This window comes from Rhinoderma darwinii, unplaced genomic scaffold, assembly GCF_050947455.1.
Source record: "Rhinoderma darwinii isolate aRhiDar2 unplaced genomic scaffold, aRhiDar2.hap1 Scaffold_741, whole genome shotgun sequence".
In the NCBI taxonomy this organism is placed as follows: Eukaryota; Metazoa; Chordata; class Amphibia; order Anura; family Rhinodermatidae; genus Rhinoderma; species Rhinoderma darwinii.
The window spans coordinates 246,861-270,996 of record NW_027464303.1 but is presented as its reverse complement, the minus strand read 5'-3'; the positions used below and the strand labels follow the sequence as shown (position 1 = coordinate 270,996).

The 24,136-nt window shown below is 51.3% G+C and overlaps 1 protein-coding gene across 6 annotated transcripts in view; it reads right to left on the bottom strand.

The window, feature by feature from the left end:
- LCMT2 (leucine carboxyl methyltransferase 2) overlaps positions 1 to 23,813 on the bottom strand; it is a 66,659-nt gene extending 42,846 nt beyond the window's left edge. Inside the window, exons 1-5 of one of the 6 annotated variants that reach the window (XM_075849341.1) lie at positions 23,743 to 23,813; positions 16,812 to 16,885; positions 14,884 to 15,008; positions 9,096 to 9,177; positions 6,262 to 6,451 (exon numbers count right to left, since the gene is read on the bottom strand). In XM_075849341.1, the coding sequence (XP_075705456.1) occupies positions 6,262 to 6,451; positions 9,096 to 9,177; positions 14,884 to 15,008; positions 16,812 to 16,829 (415 nt within the window). In that variant the 5' untranslated portion in view covers positions 16,830 to 16,885; positions 23,743 to 23,813. Of the gene's footprint in view, positions 1 to 6,261; positions 6,452 to 9,095; positions 9,178 to 14,736; positions 14,834 to 14,883; positions 15,009 to 16,811; positions 16,886 to 23,742 lie in introns of those variants that run through there. The other 5 variants (XM_075849340.1, XM_075849345.1, XM_075849344.1 and 2 more) reach the window with 5 other exon arrangements.
- Positions 23,814 to 24,136: the final 323 nt, after the last annotated feature.

Here is a 24,136-nt window from a genome sequence, read left to right as displayed (position 1 = left end):
AAGCCAATTGAGAGAAGACAGAACTGAAAACAAGGAGATGTGCAGCCAGGTGTCAGTAAATTGGCTTGTCCCTGGATACAATAATGCCACCACTAGGTTTGTAGCAGCCGGCATGATGTGCGCACGGCAAGACATAGGTAAAACTGCAAAGGTACCTGTGAAAAGTGAAGCCCGGCCAGATTAACAGTCCCAGTGACTGCAGAACATACAACTACCCGAGGTAGAAGTGTATGACGCAGTGCTCGTGTGTGTAGACCTGTCCTCAGGGGGGCCTGAAGCCCGGCCGGTATTTTCCCCACTGCAGAAGTTGTGTGTAAATGACAGGGGAACAATGTTATCCCAAGTATTGAACTGGTGTTTGTACAATGATAAGATGTCAGCAGTTCTCTAGACATTGTCCCAAAGTTAGTTTGTTTAATAATTGTATTTAAGAAGTGTTGTGGGAATATTAAATTCTGAAGTTAAGTTTCATGTAAAGTTCTAGACCAGCCTTAGCATTGGACTATTAGAGTCATGCGTCAGATAAAAAGGTACAGAAGCGGAATATTCCCATTAGAAAACCGTTTTATTTGTTTATTTTTGTTGTGAAAGGGAAATTTTAGAGCAGAGAATTCTGTGCAGTGTATGTGTAAGTATAGATATGTATATAAAGAAGAAGAATCAGTTTGTAAGTTTTAGTTACTGACCAGTGTGAACGTTTAAAATAAATCTGTCATTGTTAATGTTCTCCTTCAAGTTAATTATCTGATTAAGATCAATTACTGATTAGGCTATGAAAAGCTTGTTCTCCACAGGAAGAGTCCAACTGGGAGCGGAAGGCGTGAGAACCAGATTCTAACAGAATGTGGACGGATAAGGGAAGATGAACCGGTAACACCCAAGGCACTCTTGATGGCACTTGCATTGATGGTGCATGACCTCACATATGCCCCAAGACTGCAAGGATCGATTTGGTAAGATCTAATTGGTATGTCCCAGGTTTTACAGCTGTCGCTGCTAAATTCTGTTAGAGCTGTTTGATTTGCCTACAGAACAGTCCTGGCAGACCGGTGCCAACCTTATCATACCCGCCTCCCACGATGAGAACAGACCTTGAGAGGCCTTCCCAGGTAGAACGAACCAGATTAGAGTAAGAAAAATTGGTTTGAGACACTGGTCAGATAAACATGTGGAATCTGTGTATGTTTCTGTGAGGTGGAGATGTTCTAGGCGATCAGCTGAGATCAAGGTACAAATCCTGCTGAAAGGGTATCACCAAGTGCAAATGAAATGTACCCAGTAATCACACATCTTCTAGGTGCCCTGTCCATTGTAACAGAGAAGTTTTTCCTTTATATATATATATATATATATATATATATAAAGGTGTTTGATGTAGTTTAAGGGCCTGACATTATTGTATGTACTTAGAACAACGTTTATAGTGTATGCGGATGATGTTATCACCAGATTAGTATTTATTTTAACAATTGACAAGAGTTGGGGGTCCCCAGCAAGTGCCAGTAAATATGAACTAAAAGACTTTTAACACGATGAACTCCATCGCTGAGATGCGGCAGGCGCAGCCTGAGCCACTACAACGCGTTTATCATGAACTGACGGCAGTGTCACAATTCTAAGCGGCCGCCCAGACAAGTAACTTGCCAGAGGAAGAGTACAGATGCGGAGGGTTTGATAGTCACAATACAACTCCACTAACCCTAACCCTACGTGGGATCTCACCCCAGGCTCACAGCATGAGGTGCTATGTACAGCCTGATGACGTAAACTAAAGGAGACGGTGTCGGACAGATGAGAAGGACCAAACCAAGTCCTGATGACGTCAGCAAAGATCAAAGTAAAGACCAAAGACCTGAGTGAATCCGTCAGCAGGATCAAGTGTTTTGATAAGTGACTAGGAGGGGGTAATAATAACTCCCCCACTGGACACCAACGTAGTCTGACTCCACAATTGTGTGGGTTACCCTGAGGGTGACAGTCAGTGAAGAGCAGAAGACAGGAGAAGAAGACGACGACGATGTTGTACAGGACTGGCAATGAACTGATGGGATCCGAAACCTGAGGGTTATAGCATTATGATTATTAGTTGAGGCCCTATTGTTTATAATGTCTGAGGTTTATAATTATAATGTGTGTAAATATGCCACGGTGCTGCAAATTACAATCTGAGGAGTTTTATGTGAAGGTGTGAGGTGAAGGTCACTGTGCTGCCCATGACCTGTCATATCTGCAGGGGTAAAGTCCCATTAGGACAGTAAGTGACAGTGCGACAATTATTACTGTTAATAAAAATGTAGACCGGATTAATATATATATATTACAACCAGCAGTGGTTTGTAGATTATATCAAGACAACCATCCTGTATCCAGAGGAGAATAGGGAAAGTTAGGACCACTCCGACACTTTGGAAGTCCAGGTACAAAGGGGGGTTTACTCATCAGGAGTAGCTCGTCTCAAGCTGGTGAAGAAATCCAAAACCCCTACCCGCCTGGTTCGAGTGGTCAGTGGTAGGTTGCTAGGCAAGACTCAGGGATAGAATAATATTTTTAGGGGGGACTGTCAGGGATCATTACTATGTATATTGTCTGAAAAATATTATCCTCACACATTTGTATATACATTTCAGTTCTTTGTGTAATATACTGATATATATAACAAGTTCTTTGTTCATGTCGGACACACCTATGGAAGACACCGCCCCCTGGAATGCAAAGAGGAGTGTGCAGAAGAATGTATAGGAAAACTTATAGGGAGGGGCATGTGTCTTCTCTGTGTGTGTTTCTTTGTTCTGAATAAAGTTCAGTTCCTCCTGGCTGACATTGAAGCTGTACCTCAGACATTTGTGTGGTGTACTTCTCTCCAGGCATGCCTTCAGCTTTCAATTTACAGAGGTGGTTATTCGGTGTGAAATACGGACCTGACAAAAGTGCTGGTCTTGGATTACCGACCCCCAGCCGTTTTTGCTGGCATCTGTGGTAATCACTACATAAGGAGAAGTTCTCCAGGGGACTCCCTTGTCTATGTTGTTTGTGCAGAGCCACCACAGGAGGGATGATTTCACAGTCTTGGAAATTAGAATTTTTTAATTCAGGGAGTTTTGTTTTCGATCCCACTGGGACAGGATCAGATTCTGTAAGGGTCTGGAGTGAAATTGGCTCCATGGAATAGATTGGATGCAAGACGTCATCATTCCCAACATCCGCATACATTCCCTTATGGAACAGGCGTCTTTCCCCAAAATGTCCTTACTTCTGCCAGTAGGAGTATTTGTTTCTCTCTTGGGAGGAAGGAATGTTGAAGGGAGGAGTCCAGTAGTACTCCTAAGAAGACCTTCTGTTTCTGGGGAGGAAGACTCGACTTCTGAAAGTTGATTATCCATCCCAATTCCTGTAGTAGGGAAAGAACCTGTGACCGATGACTGACTAAGATAGCCGGAGTATCTGCCGTCAACAAGAAGTCGTCTAGATATGGGATAATTACTATACCTTGACTTCTTATGAATGCCATGATCTCTGCCATAATTTTTGTAAAAATTCTGGGGGCGGAGGAAATGCCGAAGGGGAGGCAGACAAACTGGAAGTGGAGAATGGAAGGACCGTCCTGAATTGCGAATCTGAGGAATCTCTGGTACGCGGGGTGGATCGGAACGTGATAATACGCATCCTTTAAATCGATCGTACACATTGATGCCTCTTCCCTTATTAGAGGAATCGTCGATCTGATAGACTCCATCTTGAATTTTCGATATTTCACCCATTTGTTTAGGACCTTCAGGTTGATTATTGTCCTGTAGGAACCGTTTGGTTTTTTGACTAAGAAGATTTTTGAATAGTGGCCTTTGCATATTTCGTTGTGGGGAACTGGAGAAATGGCTCTCAATTTGAGTAGTTTCTGGACGTCCTGGATAAGGATCTGATGAAGGTCTTTTGCTTGGTACTGGGTTATTAGAAATTTCTCTGGAGGAATGGAGGAAAATTCTATTTTGTACCCTTCTTCTATGATCTTTAGAACCCAGGGGTTCTGGGTTATTCTCAACCATTTGGGATAAAATTGTAGGAGTCTTCCTCCTATGCTCTTGGCGTCATTGCTTTGAGGGCTGGAATGAATTATTTGGGTTAAGGAGATATCCTCGACCCCTTTTTCCTTTGGGGTAACTCCAGCGACCGGACTTCCCTTTCCCGCTGTAGTTCTGTAAGGTAGGATCCCTCTGTTGGCAAAATCTTCCAAACTGAGGGGTTTTTTTTGGTTTCTCTTCAGGAAACCCCTTTTTCCTATCTGTTGCATTCTCCAGCATGTTATCCAGGAGAGGACCGAACATCAGAGACCCTGTAAACGGGATAGAACACAATTTGTTCTTAGACTTCGTATCTCCTGACCACATTTTGAGCCATAAGGCTCTTCTAGCAGCATTTGAGAGAGCCCCATTCCTGGCAGCAAATCTAATAGATTCCGCTAAAGCGTCTACCAAGAATCCGGTTGCCATTTTTAGTAAAGGTAGAGATTCTAATAGATCTTGTCGTGATGTCTTCATCATCAAATGGGTCTCTAGCTGGTTTAGCCATATAAACATTGCTCTTGCTACTGATGTGGCCGCGATATTAGTCGAGATCAAAGCAGCGGAAGATTCCCACGCTCTTTTCAGTAATCCGTCTGCCTTTCGGTCCATGGCGTCCCTCAACTGCGAGGAATCTTCAAATGGGATTGCGTTTTTTTTAGCAACCCTGGCTACTGGGACATCTACTTTTGGGATCTCATCCCAAGGCTTAGTGTCCTCTGGATCAAAGAGAAGTCTGTTTTTAAAATCTTTTGAAATGAAGAGCCTTTTTTTTTAATCTTCCCATTCAGTTGTCACCATTCTTTTGAGATTTTCATTTACCGGAAAAACCCTTGTTTTCTTTCCCGTTAGACCTCCAAACATCTCATCCTGGATGGTATGTGGTTGGTCTTCTTCGGGAATATCCATGGTTTCCCGTATTGCTTGAATTAAGGTATCCGACATCTCGGAAGAGAAGAAGAATTTTTTCTCTTGAGTGGAAGAAGTTGAAGGCAAGAGTTCCTCTCCTTCTTCTAACTCACCCTCCGATAGGTAATAACATTCCAGCTCCGAGTCAGACCCCTGAGAGGGAGGACAATATTTTTGATCCACTTCCATCCGTGGTCTTTTTGCCCGGGAGTGTGAGGGAGTTTCTTGAGGAGGGGCGAGGGAGGCTACTGACTAACCCACTAATCATAGCCCTAAGTTCAGACATGAACGTTGGTTGTTCCTCCTTTAGTATTTTTGCAATACAATCCTGACACAATTGTTTCGTATGGGACTCTGGCAATTTTTTTGCACAAGTCGCACATTTTTTAACCTTCTTTTTATCAGTTTGTCTCTGAGAGGAATCTTTTTCCAAGAGAAAACAGAAGGTAGGTAAAGTATGGTGTACATACATAAGGGGTCATAACCCTTCCCCAAGGGTGAGACTCACGTGACCCTGGGACATATCTGGAGTTCCATCAGGACGAGGAAGTTCCATACCGCGACAGGTAACAGGCAATGCAATATGCAATCCACAAAAATAATCCAAGTTAGAGGTATCAGCTGTAACTACATACCTGTGCGTGTCCCTTTAAAAGCGGGCGTTTTGAATTCCCCGCCTTCCAAGATGGCCGCGGACCGGAAGTAGCCCGACGTCATTTCCGGTCGGCTATTCGTCTCCAGCATGTTTTCCTTTGGAGTGCAGCCGCCATAGCCGGCGACTGAGGCTTGCTATGCGGTGCAGCGAGGATCCCTGCCGGTGCGTCCACGTTAATGGAGCTGCCGGTCCCCGCCTGGTCCGCGGCCAGGCCGAAGCCTGCTTGGGAAACCCCAGCCCCCACACACTACCCGAACCCTGCCTAGGATTCCTCCGGTAGGTGTCTCAGGGGTGTTAGCCTGGGCTTTAGGGGGAAGAGAAGGGGGAGTGCACGGACCCCCCGATCTTGCCACCTGCCCGAGTTTCTTTCCTGCAGTAACACAGGAGCGACGTCTCTCTGCTCCTGACCCTGTGGGGACAGGAAGAACACTGGCAAGTGGGTGGTGGGAGGGGCCTTTTAACCTCTCTGTCTTCCTGTCTCTACAGAGGTCAATAGGGCAACCTCCTGTAGTGCTGTCATGATGGATGTACTAGAAAGTTTGATGATGATGATGATGATGAATGGTCCAGCGTGGAATAGGATTTGTATTTTAATGGAGAGTCACACATCACCGATAAACGCAGATACGGACATTCTCCAACCTTTCTCATTAGATTCACTAGGGGGCGTCTTCAGCAGACTCCTCAGGGCCTCGTTCTGTTTGATCAGGAGTTGCTTCCGCTGAACCACTGATGGGAAATCAACCTCCCAGATACACGTGGTCCCTGGTACACGCGGGTCCCCACACATCCGGAAATATAGCGAATCAAAGCCACACCCAAGGCTGAGCACCTGAAAGAGTAACATCACCTGATCCCAGCATAACATGTACAACGCTACAGCCACGACAGCAAAAATAATAACGAGGCGCAGCGGGAGGGTAATAACGAGGCGCAGCGGGAGGGTAATAACGAGGCGCAGCGGGAGGGTAATAACGAGGCGCAGCGGGAGGGTAATAACGAGGCGCAGCGGGAGGGTAATAACGAGGCGCAGCGGGAAGGGTAATAACGAGGCGCAGCGGGAGGGTAATAACGAGGCGCAGCGGGAGGGTAATAACGAGGCGCAGCGGGAGGGTAATAACGAGGCGCAGCGGGAGGGGTAATAACGAGGCGCAGCGGGAGGGTAATAACGAGGCGCAGCGGGAGGGTAATAACGAGGCGCAGCGGGAGGGTAATAACGAGGCGCAGCGGGAGGGTAATAACGAGGCGCAGCGGGAGGGTAATAACGAGGCGCAGCGGGAGGGTAATAACGAGGCGCAGCGGGGGGGTAATAACGAGGCGCAGCGGGAGGGTAATAACGAGGCGCAGCGGGAGGGTAATAACGAGGCGCAGCGGGAGGGTAATAACGAGGCGCAGCGGGAGGGTAATAACGAGGCGCAGCGGGAGGGTAATAACGAGGCGCAGCGGGGGGTAATAACGAGGCGCAGCGGGAGGGTAATAACGAGGCGCAGCGGGAGGGTAATAACGAGGCGCTGCGGGAGGGTAATAAGAAGGCGCAGCGGGAGGGTAATAAGGAGGCGCAGCGGGAGGGTAATAAGGAGGCGCAGCGGGAGGGTAATAAGAAAGCGCAGCGGGAGGGTAATAAAGAGGCGCAGGGGAGGGTAATAAGGAAGCGCAGCGGGAGAGTAATAAGAAGGGGCAGCGGGAGAGTAATAAGAAGGGGCAGCGGGTGGGTAATAACGAGGCAAAGCGGGAGGGTAATAAGGAGGCGCAGCGGGAGGGTAATAAGGAGGGGCAGGTGGAGGGTAATAAGCAGGCGCAGGGTAATAAGGAGATGCAGACGGAGGGTAATAAGGAGATGCAGGTGGAGGGTAATAAAGAGGCGCAGCGGGAGGGTAATAAGGAAGCGCAGCGGGAGGGTAATAAGAAGGCGCAGCGGGAGGGTAATAAAGAGGCGCAGGGGAGGGTAATAAGAAGGGGCAGCGGGTGGGTAATAAGAAGGGGCAGGTGGAGGGTAATAAGAAGGCGCAGGTGGAGGGTAATAAGGAGGCGCAGGTGGAGGGTAATAAGGAGGCAGAGGTGGAGGGTAATAAGGAGGCAGAGGTGGAGGGTAATAAGGAGACGCAGGTGGAGGGTAATAAGGAGACGCAGGTGGAGGGTAATAAGGAGACGCAGGTGGAGGGTAATAAGGAGACGCAGGTGGAGGGTAATAAGGAGACGCAGGTGGAGGGTAATAAGGAGACGCAGGTGGAGGGTAATAAGGAGACGCAGGTGGAGGGTAATAAGGAGGCGCAGGTGGAGGGTAATAAGGAGGCGCAGGTGGAGGGTAATAAGGAGACGCAGGTGGAGGGTAATAAGGAGACGCAGGTGGAGGGTAATAAGGAGGCGCAGGTGGAGGGTAATAAGGAGGCGCAGGTAGAGGGTAATAAGGAGGCGCAGGTAGAGGGTAATAAGGAGGCGCAGGTGGAGGGTAATAAGGAGGCGCAGGTGGAGGGTAATAAGGAGGCGCAGGTGGAGGGTAATAAGGAGGCGCAGGTGGAGGGTAATAAGGAGGCGCAGGTGGAGGGTAATAAGGAGGCGCAGGTGGAGGGTAATAAGGAGACGCAGGGGGAGGGTAATAAGGAGACGCAGGGGGAGGGTAATAAGGAGACGCAGGGGAGGGTAATAAGGAGACGCAGGGGGAGGGTAATAAGGAGACGCAGGGGGAGGGTAATAAGGAGACGCAGGTGGAGGGTAATAAGGAGACCCAGGTGGAGGGTAATAAGGAGACCCAGGTGGAGGGTAATAAGGAGGCGCAGGGGAGGGTAATAAGGAGGCGCAGGTGGAGGGTAATAAGGAGGCGCAGTTGGAGGGTAATAAGGAGACCCAGGTGGAGGGTAATAAGGAGACCCAGGTGGAGGGTAATAAGGAGGCGCAGGTGGAGGGTAATAAGCAAGCGCAGGGTAATAAGCAGGCGCAGGGTAATAAGCAGGCGCAGGTGGAGGGTAATAAGCAGGCGCAGGGTAATAAGCAGGCGCAGGTGGAGGGTAATAAGCAGGCGCAGGTGGAGGGTAATAAGCAGGCGCAGGGGGAGGGTAATAAGCAGGCGCAGGGGAGGGTAATAAGGAGGCGCAGGGGAGGGTAATAAGGAGGCGCAGGGGAGGGTAATAAGGAGGCGCAGGGGAGGGTAATAAGGAGGCGCAGGTGGAGGGTAAGAAGGAGGCGCAGGTGGAGGGTAAGAAGGAGGCGCAGGTGGAGGGTAAGAAGGAGGCACAGGTGGAGGGTAAGAAGGAGGCGCAGGTGGAGGGTAATAAGCAGGCGCAGAGTAATAAGCAGGCGCAGGGTAATAAGCAGGCGCAGGGTAATACGCAGGCGCAGGTGGAGGGTAATAAGCAGGCGCGGGTAATAAGCAGGCGCAGGGGAGGGTAATAAGCAGGCGCAGGTGGAGGGTAATAAGCAGGCAAAGGTGGAGGGTAATAAGCAGGCGCTATATTAGATGGCTGCATGATAACACTTACCTGTCTCCGGTCACAATCTGCAGTGTCCTGGAGGAATTCATCCAGACAGCGGGTGACGGCCTGAGCCCGGACACAATACCCCCTGGTAGATAAAAGACACGGGTCACCAGGGCGAGATCACCCAAACGTCCGATGCTGCAATTCTGGAGATTTCGGATCATTTCCTGGAAGGTTTTTATGGGGAGACGAGCGGATTTATTCATTAGACTCTCAGACTCACACGCTCTGCGAAACAGACGCGACATCACGGGGGAGACGGTGAAATCTAAATATCAAAGGTGTAGAAATATCTCATGGATAAAGGACATTGTAAATTCCTGCTGGTGTCAAAGAAAAATGGGAAATGGAAAACGGGCAGCGGCAGGATACAGAGGCATTTATCCCGATCCTAGAAGACGGGCAGCGGCAGGTTACAGCGGCATATACCCCGGTCCTAGAAGACGGGCAGCGGCAGGATACAGCGGCATATACCCCGGTCCTAGAAGACGGGCAGCGGCAGGACACAGCGGCATACGCCCCGGTCCTAGAAGACGGGCAGCGGCAGATTACAGCGGCATATACCCCGGTCCTAGAAGACGGGCAGCGGCAGGTTACAGAGGCATATACCCCGGTCCTAAAAGACGGGCAGCGACAGGTTACAGCGGCATATACCCCGGTCCTAGAAGACGGGCGGCGGCAGGATACAGCGGCATATACCCCGGTCCTAGAAGACGGGCAGCGGAAGGATACAGCGGCATATACCCCGGTCCTAGAAGACGGGCAGCGGCAGGATACAGCGGCATATACCCCAGTCTTAGAAGACAGGCAGCAGCATATACCCCGGTCCTAGAAGACGGGCAGCGGCAGGATACAGCGGCATACGCCCCGGTCCTAGAAGACGGGCAGCGGCAGATTACAGCGGCATATACCCCGGTCCTAGAAGACGGGCAGCGGCAGGTTACAGCGGCATATACCCCGGTCCTAGAAGACGGGCAGCGGCAGGTTACAGAGGCATATACCCCGGTCCTAAAAGACGGGCAGCGACAGGTTACAGCGGCATATACCCCGGTCCTAGAAGACGGGCGGCGACAGGATACAGCGGCATATACCCCGGTCCTAGAAGACGGGCAGCGGCAGGATACAGCGGCATATACCCCGGTCCTAGAAGACGGGCAGCGGCAAGATACAGCGGCATATACCCCGGTCCTAGAAGACGGGCAGCGGCAGGATACAGCGGCATATACCCCGGTCCTAGAAGACGGGCAGCGGCAGGATACAGAGGCATATACCCCGGTCCTAGAAGACGGGCAGCGGCAGGATACAGCGGCATATACCCCAGTCTTAGAAGACAGGCAGCAGCATATACCCCGGTCCTAGAAGACGGGCAGCGGCAGGATACAGCGGCATATACGCCGGTCCTAGAAGACGGGCAGCGGCATATACCCCGGTCCTAGAAGACGGGCAGCGGCAGGTTACAGCGGCATATACCCCGGTCCTAGAAGACGGGCAGCGGCAGGATACAGCGGCATATACCCCGGTCCTAGAAGACGGGCAGCGGCAGGATACAGCGGCATATACCCCGGTCCTAGAAGACGGGCAGCAGCATACACCCCGGTCCTAGAAGACTGGCAGCGGCAGGATACAGCGGCATATACGCCGGTCCTAGAAGACGGGCAGCGGCATATACCCCGGTCCTAGAAGACGGGCAGCGGCATATACACCGGTCCTAGAAGACGGGCAGCGGCAGGTTACAGCGACATATACCCCGGTCCTAGAAGACGGGCAGCGGCAAGATACAGCGGCATATACCCCGGTCCTAGAAGACGGGCAGCGGCAGGATACAGCGGCATATACCCCGGTCCTAGAAGGCGGGCAGCGGCATACACCCCAGTCCTAGAAGACGGGCAGCGGCAGGATACAGCGGCATATACGCCGGTCCTAGAAGACGGGCAGCGGCATATACCCCGGTCCTAGAAGACGGACAGCGGCATATACCCCGGTCCTAGAAGACGGGCAGCGGCATATACCCCGGTCCTAGAAGACGGGCAGCGGCAAGATACAGCAGCATATACCCCGGTCCTAGAAGACGGGCAGCGGCAGGTTACAGCGGCATATACCCCGGTCCTAGAAGACGGGCAGCGGCAAGACACAGCGGCATATACCCCGGTCCTAGAAGACGGGCAGCGGCAGGATACAGCGGCATATACGCCGGTCCTAAAAGACGGGCAGCGACAGGTTACAGCGGCATATACCCCGGTCCTAGAAGACGGGCAGCGGCAGGATACAGCGGCATATACCCCGGTCCTAGAAGACGGGCAGCGGCAGATTACAGCGGCATATACCCCGGTCCTAGAAGACGGGCAGCGGCAGGTTACAGCGGCATATACCTCGGTCCTAGAAGACGGGCAGCGGCAAGACACAGCGGCATATACCCTGGTCCTAGAAGACGGGCAGCGGCAGGATACAGCGGCATATACGCCGGTCCTAGAAGACGGGCAGCGGCATATACCCCGGTCCTAGAAGACGGGCAGCGGCAGGTTACAGAGGCATATACCCCGGTCCTAAAAGACGGGCAGCGACAGGTTACAGCAGCATATACCCCGGTCCTAGAAGACGGGCAGCGGCAGGTTACAGCGGCATATACCCCGGTCCTAGAAGACAGGCAGCGGCAGGATACAGAGGCATATACCCCGGTCCTAGAAGACGGGCAGCGGCAGGATACAGAGGCATATACCCCGGTCCTAGAAGACGGGCAGCGGCAGGATACAGAAGCATATACCCCGGTCCTAGAAGACGTGCAGCGGCAGGATACAGCGGCATACACCCCGGTCCTAGAAGACGGGCAGCGGCAGGTTACAGCGGCATATACCTCGGTCCTAGAAGACGGGCAGCGGCAAGACACAGCGGCATATACCCTGGTCCTAGAAGACGGGCAGCGGCAGGATACAGCGGCATATACGCCGGTCCTAGAAGACGGGCAGCGGCATATACCCCGGTCCTAGAAGACGGGCAGCGGCAGGTTACAGAGGCATATACCCGGTCCTAAAAGACGGGCAGCGACAGGTTACAGCGGCATATACCCCGGTCCTAGAAGACGGGCGGCGGCAGGATACAGCGGCATATACCCCGGTCCTAGAAGACGGGCAGCGGCAGGATACAGCGGCATATACCCCGGTCCTAGAAGACGGGCAGCGGCAGGATACAGCGGCATATACCCCGGTCCTAGAAGACGGGCAGCGGCAGGATACAGCGGCATATACCCCGGTCCTAGAAGACGGGCAGCGGCAGGATACAGAGGCATATACCCCGGTCCTAGAAGACGGGCAGCGGCAGGATACAGCGGCATATACGCCGGTCCTAGAAGACGGGCAGCGGCATATACCCCGGTCCTAGAAGACGGGCAGCGGCAGGTTACAGCGGCATATACCCCGGTCCTAGAAGACGGGCAGCGGCAGGATACAGCGGCATATACCCCGGTCCTAGAAGACGGGCAGCGGCAGGATACAGCGGCATATACCCCGGTCCTAGAAGACAGGCAGTGGCATACGCCCCGGTCCTAGAAGACGGGCAGCGGCAGGATACAGCGGCATATACGCCGGTCCTAGAAGACGGGCAGCGGCATATACCCCGGTCCTAGAAGACGGGCAGCGGCATATACACCGGTCCTAGAAGACGGGCAGCGGCATATACACCGGTCCTAGAAGACGGGCAGCGGCAAGATACAGCGGCATATACCCCGGTCCTAGAAGACGGGCAGCGGCATATACCCCGGTCCTAGAAGGCGGGCAGCGGCATACACCCCAGTCCTAGAAGACGGGCAGCGGCAGGATACAGCGGCATATACGCCGGTCCTAGAAGACGGGCAGCGGCATATACCCCGGTCCTAGAAGACGGGCAGCGGCATATACCCCGGTCCTAGAAGACGGGCAGCGGCAAGATACAGCAGCATATACCCCGGTCCTAGAAGACGGGCAGCGGCAAGTTACAGCGGCATATACCCCGGTCCTAGAAGACGGGCAGCGGCAAGACACAGCGGCATATACCCCGGTCCTAGAAGACGGGCAGCGGCAGGATACAGCGGCATATACGCCGGTCCTAGAAGACGGGCAGTGGCATATACCCCGGTCCTAGAAGACGGGCAGCGGCAGGTTACAGAGGCATATACCCCGGTCCTAAAAGACGGGCAGCGACAGGTTACAGCGGCATATACCTCGGTCCTAGAAGACGGGCAGCGGCAAGACACAGTGGCATATACCCTGGTCCTAGAAGACGGGCAGCGGCAGGATACAGCGGCATATACGCCGGTCCTAGAAGACGGGCAGCGGCATATACCCCGGTCCTAGAAGACGGGCAGCGGCAGGTTACAGAGGCATATACCCCGGTCCTAGAAGACGGGCAGCGGCAGGATACAGCGGCATATACCCCGGTCCTAGAAGACAGGCAGCGGCAGGATACAGAGGCATATACCCCGGTCCTAGAAGACGGGCAGCGGCAGGATACAGAGGCATATACCCCGGTCCTAGAAGACGGGCAGCGGCAGGATACAGAGGCATATACCCCGGTCCTAGAAGACGTGCAGCGGCAGGATACAGCGGCATACACCCCGGTCCTAGAAGACGGGCAGCGGCAGGATACAGAGGCATATACCCCGGTCCTAGAAGATGGGCAGCAGCAGGATACAGCGGCATACACCCCAGTCGTAGAAGACGGGCAGCGGCAGGATAAAGCGGCATATACCCCGGTCTTAGAAGACAGGCAGCGGTATATACCCCGGTCCTAGAAGACGGGCAGCGGCAGGATACAGCGGCATATACCCCGGTCCTAGAAGACGGGCAGCGGCATATACCCCGGTCCTAGAAGACGGGCAGCGGCAGGTTACAGCGGCATATACCCCGGTCCTAGAAGACGGGCAGCGGCATATACCCCGGTCCTAGAAGACGGGCAGCGGCATATACCCCGGTCCTAGAAGACGGGCAGCGGCATATACCCCGGTCCTAGAAGACGGGCAGCGGCATATACCCCGGTCCTAGAAGACGGGCAGCGGCAAGATACAGCGGCATATACCCCGGTCCTAGAAGACGGGCAGCGGCAGGATACAGCGGCATATACGCCGGTCCTAGAAGACGGGCAGCGGCATATACCCCGGTCCTAGAAGACGGGCAGCGGCAGGATACAGCGCCATATACCCCGGTCCTAGAAGACAGGCAGCGGCAAGATACAGCGGCATATACCCCGGTACTAGAAGACGGGCAGCGGCATGATACAGCGGCATATACGCCGGTCCTAGAAGACGGGCAACGGCATATACCCCGGTCCTAGAAGACGGGCAGCGGCAGGATACAGCGGCATATACCCCGGTCCTAGAAGACGGGCAGCGGCAGGATACAGCGGCATACACCCCGGTCCTAGAAGACAGGCAGCGGCAAGATACAGCGGCATATACGCCGGTCCTAGAAGAGGGGCAGCGGCATATACCCCGGTACTAGAAGACGGGCAGCGGCAGGATACAGCGGCATATACACAGTTATTAGCTGACCACAGGGGGCAGTATTGAAGAGGATGACCATTACTAGTGGAAACCACAGGGGGCACTATTGAGCTAGAGCAGTGTAGAGGAGACGAGCGCAGTAATACATGGAATATTGTGTACAGTACTGATCACCTGCGTATGAAGACATGGAAGTGTGTCGGATTCCACATAATAACGGGAGAACTTCCTCATATTTCGCACGTTGTCCCATTTGTCCCGGGGATGCTGGGATATAGAGGTTCTGTATACACTTATATGCAGTGTATTCGGGGGACGCACCTGTGGATGAGCGGAGATCTCCTGCACATTCGGCTTACAAAGTATTTCTGAAATTCATCTGTGAAATATCCCACAGAGGCGGCCGAGACTTTACTGAGAGTACTGAAGTCATTAGTGCTCTGCACCTGTGGAGAACAAAGGAAAGGTAGGGATCAAGAATAGGGATCAGTAATTAGTGCTCTGCACCTGCAGAGAAAAGGGAAGGTAGGGATCAAGAATAGGGATCAGTAATTAGTGCTCTGCACCTGCAGAGAAAAGGGAAGGTAGGGATCAGTCATTAGTGCTCTAGATCTGCAGAGAAAAAGGGGAAGGTAGGGATCAGTCATTAGTGCCCTAGATCTGCAGAGAAAAGGGAAGGTAGGGATCAGGAATAGGGATCAGTAATTAGTGGTCTGGATCTGCAGAGAAAAGGGAAGGTAGGGATCAGTCATTAGTGCTCTGCACCTGCAGAGAAAAGAGAAGGTCGGGATCAGTAATTAGTGGTCTGGACCTGTGGAGAAAAGAGAAGGTCGGGATCAGGAATAGGGATCAGTCATTAGTGGTCTGGATCTGCAGAGAAAAGGGAAGGTAGGGATCAGGGATCAGTCATTAGTGGTCTGGACCTGAAGAACAAAGGAAAGATAGGGATCAGTCATTGTACACCAGTAGATGGGACAGGTACGGCACTAAGAAAACCTGGGCTATCGGGTTAAGGAGGATCGGTCACTAGTTCAGTAATGCCCGATCTCCTGGATAATCTGATCGGCGCCGTCACCCTGATGATACTGGTGAAAATTGTGTCCCAAAAAGTTTTTTCTATTTGCAAAGTTCTGAGCTTTTTTTCTAAATATGTAAATGAGGCTAAACTAGACGAGTGGATGTCAACAGCAGCGATTCTCCGGAGGTGGAGCCTCCTCACAGCCTCTGACCTATCAGCATGAAGCTGCTTCACACAGCGTGAGAGACTGAGGCTGGAGGGAAGGGGGAGCACTTCATACAGCCAGATCTCCGGCTGTGGACCACCTAGAGCAGTGGTCCTGGTGGCATATGATGGAGGAGAGTCTAATCTTTCACATGACACCAGGATCGCAGTTCTAGCTCGGAAACAACCAGAGATATCACCAGTTGAATACACAGTTGGGAATGGAAGCTATATGCTATATGATCACGCTGTGTTGCTGGGCAGGGAAGGGGGAAAAGCCGCATGCCGATTGGACAGGGGAGAAGCCGCATGCCGATTGGACAGGGGAGAAGCCGCATGCCGATTGGACAGGGGAGAAGCCGCATGCCGATTGGACAGGGGAGAAGCCGCATGCCGATTGGACAGGGGAGAAGCCGCATGCCGATTGGACAGGGGAGAAGCCGCATGCCGATTGGACAGGGGAGAAGCCGCATGCTGATTGGACAGCGTCATACAAAGAAAGAGTAATCTAATAACCTAACAAGCAGAGGCAAACAACTTTGCAAAGAATAAACTTTTTTGATAACAAATGACCCTGTAGTTTTTGCTTCGTTCACATCTGCGTCAGGGGCTCCGTTCCGACGTTCCATCTGAGCTTTCCGTTAGAGCGGAGCCCTGACGCAGATGTGAACGAAGCCGAGCGGCAGGAAAGCGCCTATTATATGAGTCAGGAGACGGGGAGTTAATAAACTGGTGACGGAGTCTCTTCAAATCCACTGGTCTGGCTAAGAGGGATGTTGTCCAAGTGCCACGCACCCCCGGAGCCGGCCCCCAGCTGGGACAGATGACGCTGACGGATACAATAACATAAAGAAGGGCACCCGGGGGGGGGGGGGTGCATTGCTGCAGTCCTGAGCCCGGGGGTTACACACAGGACCGCAGTGCAGGACATGGCCGCAATCACCCTGAAATGTAAATGAGAATTATTACACCCGGAATAGGGCGGCGTCTCCGGGTTACAGGGCGATGCTACACGGAGGAGACTCACACAGGCGTCACGATTCATGTTCAACGTCCGGGCGGCATCCAAAGAGGCGTCCAGCAGCGCTGTCCAATCCTGACCTGCGGATACAGAACATGTGATCACAAGATCCGGGGGCTCGCTGCTATAACACAACGCTCCACCCACTGGCGTAGCTATAGGGGTCGCAGCGGTCGCACCTGCGACCGGGCCCCGAAGCCAGGGGGGCCCACAGCCCCCCGCACCACATCAATAAAAAGTTACTATAGTAACTCGGGCCGCGGGCCCCTGTTACTATAGTATGAGAAACTGACAAAGAAAAAATGATCGACTTGAAGCACGTGAAGTACAAAAAATATATATACAATCTTTATTGAATAGAGACATGAGACAAGTAAAAAGATGGAATAAGGATAAGTCACACAATAAAAAAAGGACGTCACATCAATCATAAATCAGATGTGCTAATTTGGTCAACATGTTGGAAACAATAAGATATTATGGCAGCAAATAGATAAATAGCAGCATACCTGGCTAAAACACATATGCATATATTTCGTACAGTAGTGGCGATTTGACTAAAAAAGAAAATGTATAAACAACGCCAACAGGATACAATAGTATAGAGCAGTTTAGGTGTGCAAAAGCTGGTTTTGAAGTGTAATCAAAGAGTTATAGGCAAAGTTTTGTGCAAGCTGCTGAAGATGGCAAGTATTTGTTCAACATACCAGTAGACATTGTGATGCAAAGATGGGACGTCTACACCCGACGCGCGTTTCGGCACCTGCCTTCGTCCGGGGACTGTACTTACCTTCCTGGTTCCGGATCGCAGCGGAGGTCCTGACGTCACAGCGCTATGCGCCGCGCACAACATCGAGAGGACAGAACTACCGCCGCGGCTCAAGAGAAAGGCAAGATTAGTAGCCCTGACTGGCGGGTCCGACTCCCGGGACCCGCCAATCGGCTGTTTTGAAGGGGCCGCAGCGCACGAGAGCTGCTCCCCTTCATTCCGGTCACACTGTGAATCCGTGTCGGCGATTCAGTGTGAGCGAGTAGTGAAATGAAGGGGAATCAGCTCTCGTACGAGTGCTGCGGCCCCTTCAAAACAGCTGATTTGCGGGTCCCGGGAGACACATCAGCTATTGATGGCCTATCCTGAGGACAGGCCATCAATGTTTAGGGACTGCACAACCCCTAAGCCTACGATGTAGCAGGCTTAGGGGGCCCATGAGACAGGATCACAGATTGTATGATGCTGTCTGCTGTGCCCAGTATCTAAGCCAATCACATGGTAGGCTTAGATACATGGCCCATGTGTGATCCTGTCTGCTGAGCCCTGTATCTAAGCCAATCACATATACTGTATAAGATTACTGTCTGCTGGACCCTGTATCTAAGCCTACCTTGTGGTAGGCTTAGATACAGGGTTCCACAGACAGTATCACACATGGGCCCTGTATCTAAGCCTAACACATGTGTTACTAATCATTTCTTGTGTGTTTTCTTACAGGTTCGGTCGTTGGACTACGTCGGATTCCAGGACGACTTCGATGACGGCTTTTTTTTTTATTATCAATATAATGGTTAATGAGGGTTGTGTGGGTTTTTTTTTTTAAATTTCAATAAAATATTTTTTCTATGTCTTTGTTTTTTTTAAAACTTTATTACTACCGCCTTAGTAATGGCCGCCGGCTGATTGACAGCATCCATTGCGAAGGCGGGGCTTAATGTTATCTGGTGCAGAGGTGAACACTAACCCCCATTATTACCCCGGTACCCACCGCCACCAGGGGTGCTGGGAAGAGAAATGGGGGGGACCCCACGTTATTTAAAAAAAAAAAAATTAATAATTGAAAAGAACGATGTGGTGTCCCCCCAATTTTCATAACCAGCCAGATACAACACAGCAGCAGCAGCATTACCAGGGTGGGGGGGGGGGCACTGTTTTTGGCCTTCCCCAGCCTAATACTACCAGCCTGCGGCCACCCCGGTGCCTGCCCGTCACTACAGATGGTCGGGTACTGGATGGTACCCGGCTCTTCCCAGCACCCCTGGTGGCGGTGGGTACCGGGGTAATAATGGGGGTCAGTGTTGGCCTCTGCACCGGCTAACATTAAGCCCCGCCTTAGTAATGGAGGTTGTCAATCAGCCAGCGGCCATTACTAAGGCGGTGATAATAAAGTTTAAAAAGATACAAGCACATAGAAAAAATATTTTATTGAAATAAAAAAACCACAACCCCATTAACCATTTTATTGAGAATAAAAAAAACGGCGTCATTGAAGTCCTCGAATCCAAAGTCCAACAACCGAACCTGTAAAATAACACAAACACACAAAAATAATCAGTAACACATAAAGAAGCAAAATTATTATTCTTACCTTTCCTGGGTCCAGCGCTGGAGCCGCAATGTCAGCGACCTGAGCCCTTAATCTAATCCTATCATGTGTGATACTGTCTGCTGAGCTGTGTATCTAATCGTATCGTGTGATAATGTCTGCTCAGCCCTGTATCTAATTCCATCATGTGTGATACTGTCTGCTGAGCTGTGAATCTAAACCTATCATGTGTGATACTGCCTTCCGAGCAACTGTATCTAATCCTATCATGTGTGATACTGTCTGATGAGCTGTGTATCTAATCCTATCATGTGTGATACTGCTGTTGAGCTGTGTATCTAATCCTATCATGTGTGATACTGTCTGCTGAGCTGTGTATCTAATCCCATCATGTGTGATACTGCCTGCTGAGCTGTGTGTCTAATCCTATCATGTGTGATACTGTCTGCTGAGCCACTGTATCTAATCCTATCGTGTGATACTGTCTGCTGAGCCACTGTATCTAATCCTATCATGTGTGATACTGTCTGCTGAGCCACTGTATCTAATCCCATCATGTGTGATACTGTCTGCTGAGCTGTGTATCTAATCCTATCATGTGTGATACTGTCTGCTGAGCCACTGTATCTAATCCTATCATGTGTGATACTGTCTGCTGAGCTGTGTATCTAATCCTATCATGTGTGATACTGTCTGCTGAGCTGTGTATCTAATCCTATCATGTGTGATACTGTCTGCTGAGCCAATGTATCTAATCCTATCCTGTGTGATACTGTCCGCTGAGCCACTGTATCTAATCCTATCATGTGTGATACTGTCTGCTGAGCCACTGTATCTAATCCTATCATGTGTGATACTGTCTGCTGAGCTGTGTATCTAATCCTATCATGTGTGATACTGTCTGCTGAGCTGTGTATCTAATCCTATCATGTGTGATACTGTCTGCTGAGCCAATGTATCTAATCCTATCCTGTGTGATACTGTCTGCTGAGCCACTGTATCTAATTCTACCATGTGTGATACTGTCTGCTGAGCTGTGTATCTGATCCTATCATGTGTGATACTGTCTGCTGAGCTGTATCTAATCCTATCATGTGTGATACTGTTTGCTGAGCTGTGTATCTGATCCTATCATGTGTGATTCTCGTCTGCTGAGCTGTGTATCTAATCCTATCATGTGTGATACTGTCTGCTGAGCTGTGTATCTAATCCTATCATGTGTGATACTGTCTCCTGAGCTGTGTATCTAATGCTATCATGTGTGATACTGTCTGCTGAGCTGTGTATCTAATCCTATCATGTGTGATACTGTCTCCTGAGCTGTGTATCTAATGCTATCATGTGTGATACTGTCTGCTGAGCCGTGTATCTAACCCTATCATGTGTGATACTGTCTGCTGAGCCGTGTATCTAATGCTATCATGTGTGATACTGTCTGCTGAGCCATGTATCTAATCCTATCATGTGTGATACTGTCTGCTGAGCCGCTGTATCTAATCCTATCATGCGTGATACTGTCTGCTGAGCCAATGTATCTAATCCTATCCTGTGTGATACTGTCTGCTGAGCCACTATATCTAATCCTATCATGTGTGATACTGTCTGCTGAGCCGTGTTTCTAATCCTGTCTGCTGAGCCGCTGTATCTAATCCTATCATGTGTGATACTGTCTGCTGAGCCAATGTATCTAATCCTATCCTGTGTGATACTGTCTGCTGAGCCACTGTATCTAATCCTATCATGTGTGATACTGTCTGCGGAGCTGTGTATCTAATCCTATCATGTGTGATACTGTCTGCGGAGCTGTGTATCTAATCCTATAATGTGTGATACTGTCTGTTGAGCTGTGTATCTAATCCTATCCTGTGTGATACTGTCTGCTGAGCCACTGTATCTAATCCTATCATGTGTGATACTGTCTGCTGAGCTGTGTATCTAATCCTATCCTGTGTGATACTGTCTGCTGAGCCACTGTATCTAATCCTATCATGTGTGATACTGTCTGCGGAGCTGTGTATCTAATCCTATCATGTGTGATACTGTCTGCTGAGCTGTGTATCTAATCCTATCATGTGTGATACAGTCTGCTGAGCTGTGTATCTAATCCTATCATGTGTGATACTGTCTGCTGAGCTGTGTATCTAATCCTATCATGTGTGATACTGTCTGCTGAGCCACTGTATCTAATCCTATCCTGTGTGATACTGTCCGCTGAGCCACTGTATCTAATCCTATCATGTGTGATACTGTCTGCTGAGCCACTGTATCTAATCCTATCATGTGTGATACTGTCTGGGGAGCTGTGTATCTAATCCTATCATGTGTGATACTGTCTGCTGAGCTGTGTATCTAATCCTATCATGTGTGATACAGTCTGATGAGCTGTGTATCTAATCCTATCCATAGTGTATAGGGTGGTAGTGCTATAGATATGCTGTCTCCTATACACATGTTTCGGGGCGGACACATCTGTATTGGGGCTATTTCCCGGACATTTTAAGCCCTCAGGGTCTGTTCACACGGCAGCGTCCGTTACGTTCAGGAGAAAACAGCACCGTAATTTCAGCCGTAATGGCATGTCGGCGTCTTTCGCTGCGTCCATGACGGACGTAATTGGAGCTGTTTTTCTATGGAGTCCATGGGAAACGGCTCCATTTACGTCTCATGAAGTGACAGGCACTTCTTTGACGCGGGCGTCTTTTTTACGCGCCGCCTTTTGACAGCGGCGCGTAAAAAAAAATGACCGTCGCAGAACATCGTAAGACCCATTCTAATGAATGGGCAGATGTTTGCCGACGCTTTCGGACGTAAGTCAATGGTATATTGTGAATGCGAATTACGTCCGTAAATAGGGTGTGTGAACCCAGCCTTAGTGACGCCCCCGGCGGCTGGTGCTGCATTGTGGGGTCACTTAGGAGAGGGGCTGCGGACCATCGGCCATGAGGAGTTTGCGAGGGGGGGGGCAATAAGAACTTCGGGGCCCATGATCCTTTAGCTACGCCCCTGGCTCCACCAGTAGCGCCACTCCTTTACAAGAGCTCCCGCGTTCCAACTGTTTCGCTTCAATATTAAGAAGCAGCGCCCCCTTGTGGAGATTTCTTTGCATTCATTGAGACCAAACATTTACATACCGGGAACCGTCCACTACAGCGGCTCCTCATCAAAACCTCAACTACACGCAACAGATCACCAGCGAGGGCAACGGGCCGGGCGTTGACGGTCTGCCTTCGGTCAGGGCAGAAGTGATTATTAGACTAGGAGTTTATAACCATAAAAAACGCTCAACCGACGGGGGAGGGAACCCCTCAACCGACGGGGGAGGGAACCCCTCAACCGACGGGGGAGGGAACCCCTCAACCGACGGGGGAGGGAACCCCTCAACCGACGGGGAAACTGCTCAATATCTACCATTTCCTGCCTGATTCCAGTGCCATTTTTTACTGCCCGCTCTCCATCGCTGCCGCTCCCTGCCCACTCTCCATTGCGGATAACTCCAGCCGGAAATCAATCATTGACTCTCCCTGTCCGATCTCCATCCCTGGCACCCCTGCCCGCTCCCCATCCTGGCGCCCCCTGCCCGCTCTCCTTCGCTGCTGCCGCCCCCTGCCCGCTCTCCTTCGCTGCTGACGCCCCCTGCCCGCTCTCCTTCGCTGCGGACGCCCCCTGCCCGCTCTCCTTCGCTGCTGACGCCCCCTGCCCGCTCTCCTTCGCTGCTGACGCCCCCTGCCCGCTCTCCTTCGCTGCTGACGCCCCCTGCCCGCTCTCCTTCGCTGCTGACGCCCCCTGCCCGCTCTCCTTCGCTGCTGACGCCCCCTGCCCGCTCTCCTTCGCTGCTGACGCCCCCTGCCTGCTCTCCATTGCTCCTCTAGTAACAGAGCCTCTGTTCTCGCGGGCGTCGCGGTTTCCATCGGTATCAGACTGGGTATGGGCCCGACAGGTTTCTGGGTATTTTTTGGATAGAATTTCGCTGCACAAACTGCTTCTAGACGCAACAAAAACCGAAAAAGAAATAACGCAAGTGTAAATAAATCGTAAAAAGTGCGAATGACACCGCCGCTCCGTCTACAAGCAGCGCTATTCTTATACCGTAGGGATCGGGGACTCCCATTATGATTTATACTTTGGCTCAAGGAATACGACGACATAAATATTATATGCCCCTCCCCCATTTCGCGTAATAGACGGGACGTAACCAAAAAATCCCCTGCAGCGGCGCGAGCGAAGGTCACGGGGACTCAGCCAAGCCGAGGGGGCGGGACTAGAGGGGGCGTGACTAGGCGGGACTAAACGACGGAGCGTGACTAGACGAGGGGGGGCATCTTTACATGGCTGCTCATCTGTTGGGGGCGGGACTAGACAGAGAGCGGACTAAATGAACTACATATCTTGTGGGGTACAGGGTGGCAACCCCCAAAGAAGAGGAACGTGACGTCATGGAGATCCGGGCCGGGTGACGAAATCTACAGAAATCTCTCGACTCCACAGAGAAAACCTCGTGCACGGAGCCACCAGAAACCTCCTCCGTAATATCACCCCCATCATCTCCTTCCCCTCCACTCTATAGACATTACCACACGTAGAACTACAAATCCCAACCGACCACACCACATGTCACTCACCCAGGTCCGTGCCGCTAATCTGCCCGAACACCAACACGTCCGAGACATTCAGTTCCGTGCAGAAGAAACATTCCCGCTACAAAAGGAGACACGAGACCTCTCGCGGTCATACTTATATTACACGGTCCTCTAGTGGTCATACTTATATTACACCGGCCTCTAGTGGTCATACTTATATTACACCGGTCCTCTAGTGGTCATACTTATATTACACCGGCCTCTAGTGGTCATACTTATATTACACCGGTCCTCTAGTGATCATACTTATATTACACGGTCCTCTAGTGGTCATACTTATATTACACCGGCCTCTAGTGGTCATACTTATATTACACCGGTCCTCTAGTGGTCATACTTATATTACACCGGTCCTCTACTGATCATACATATATTA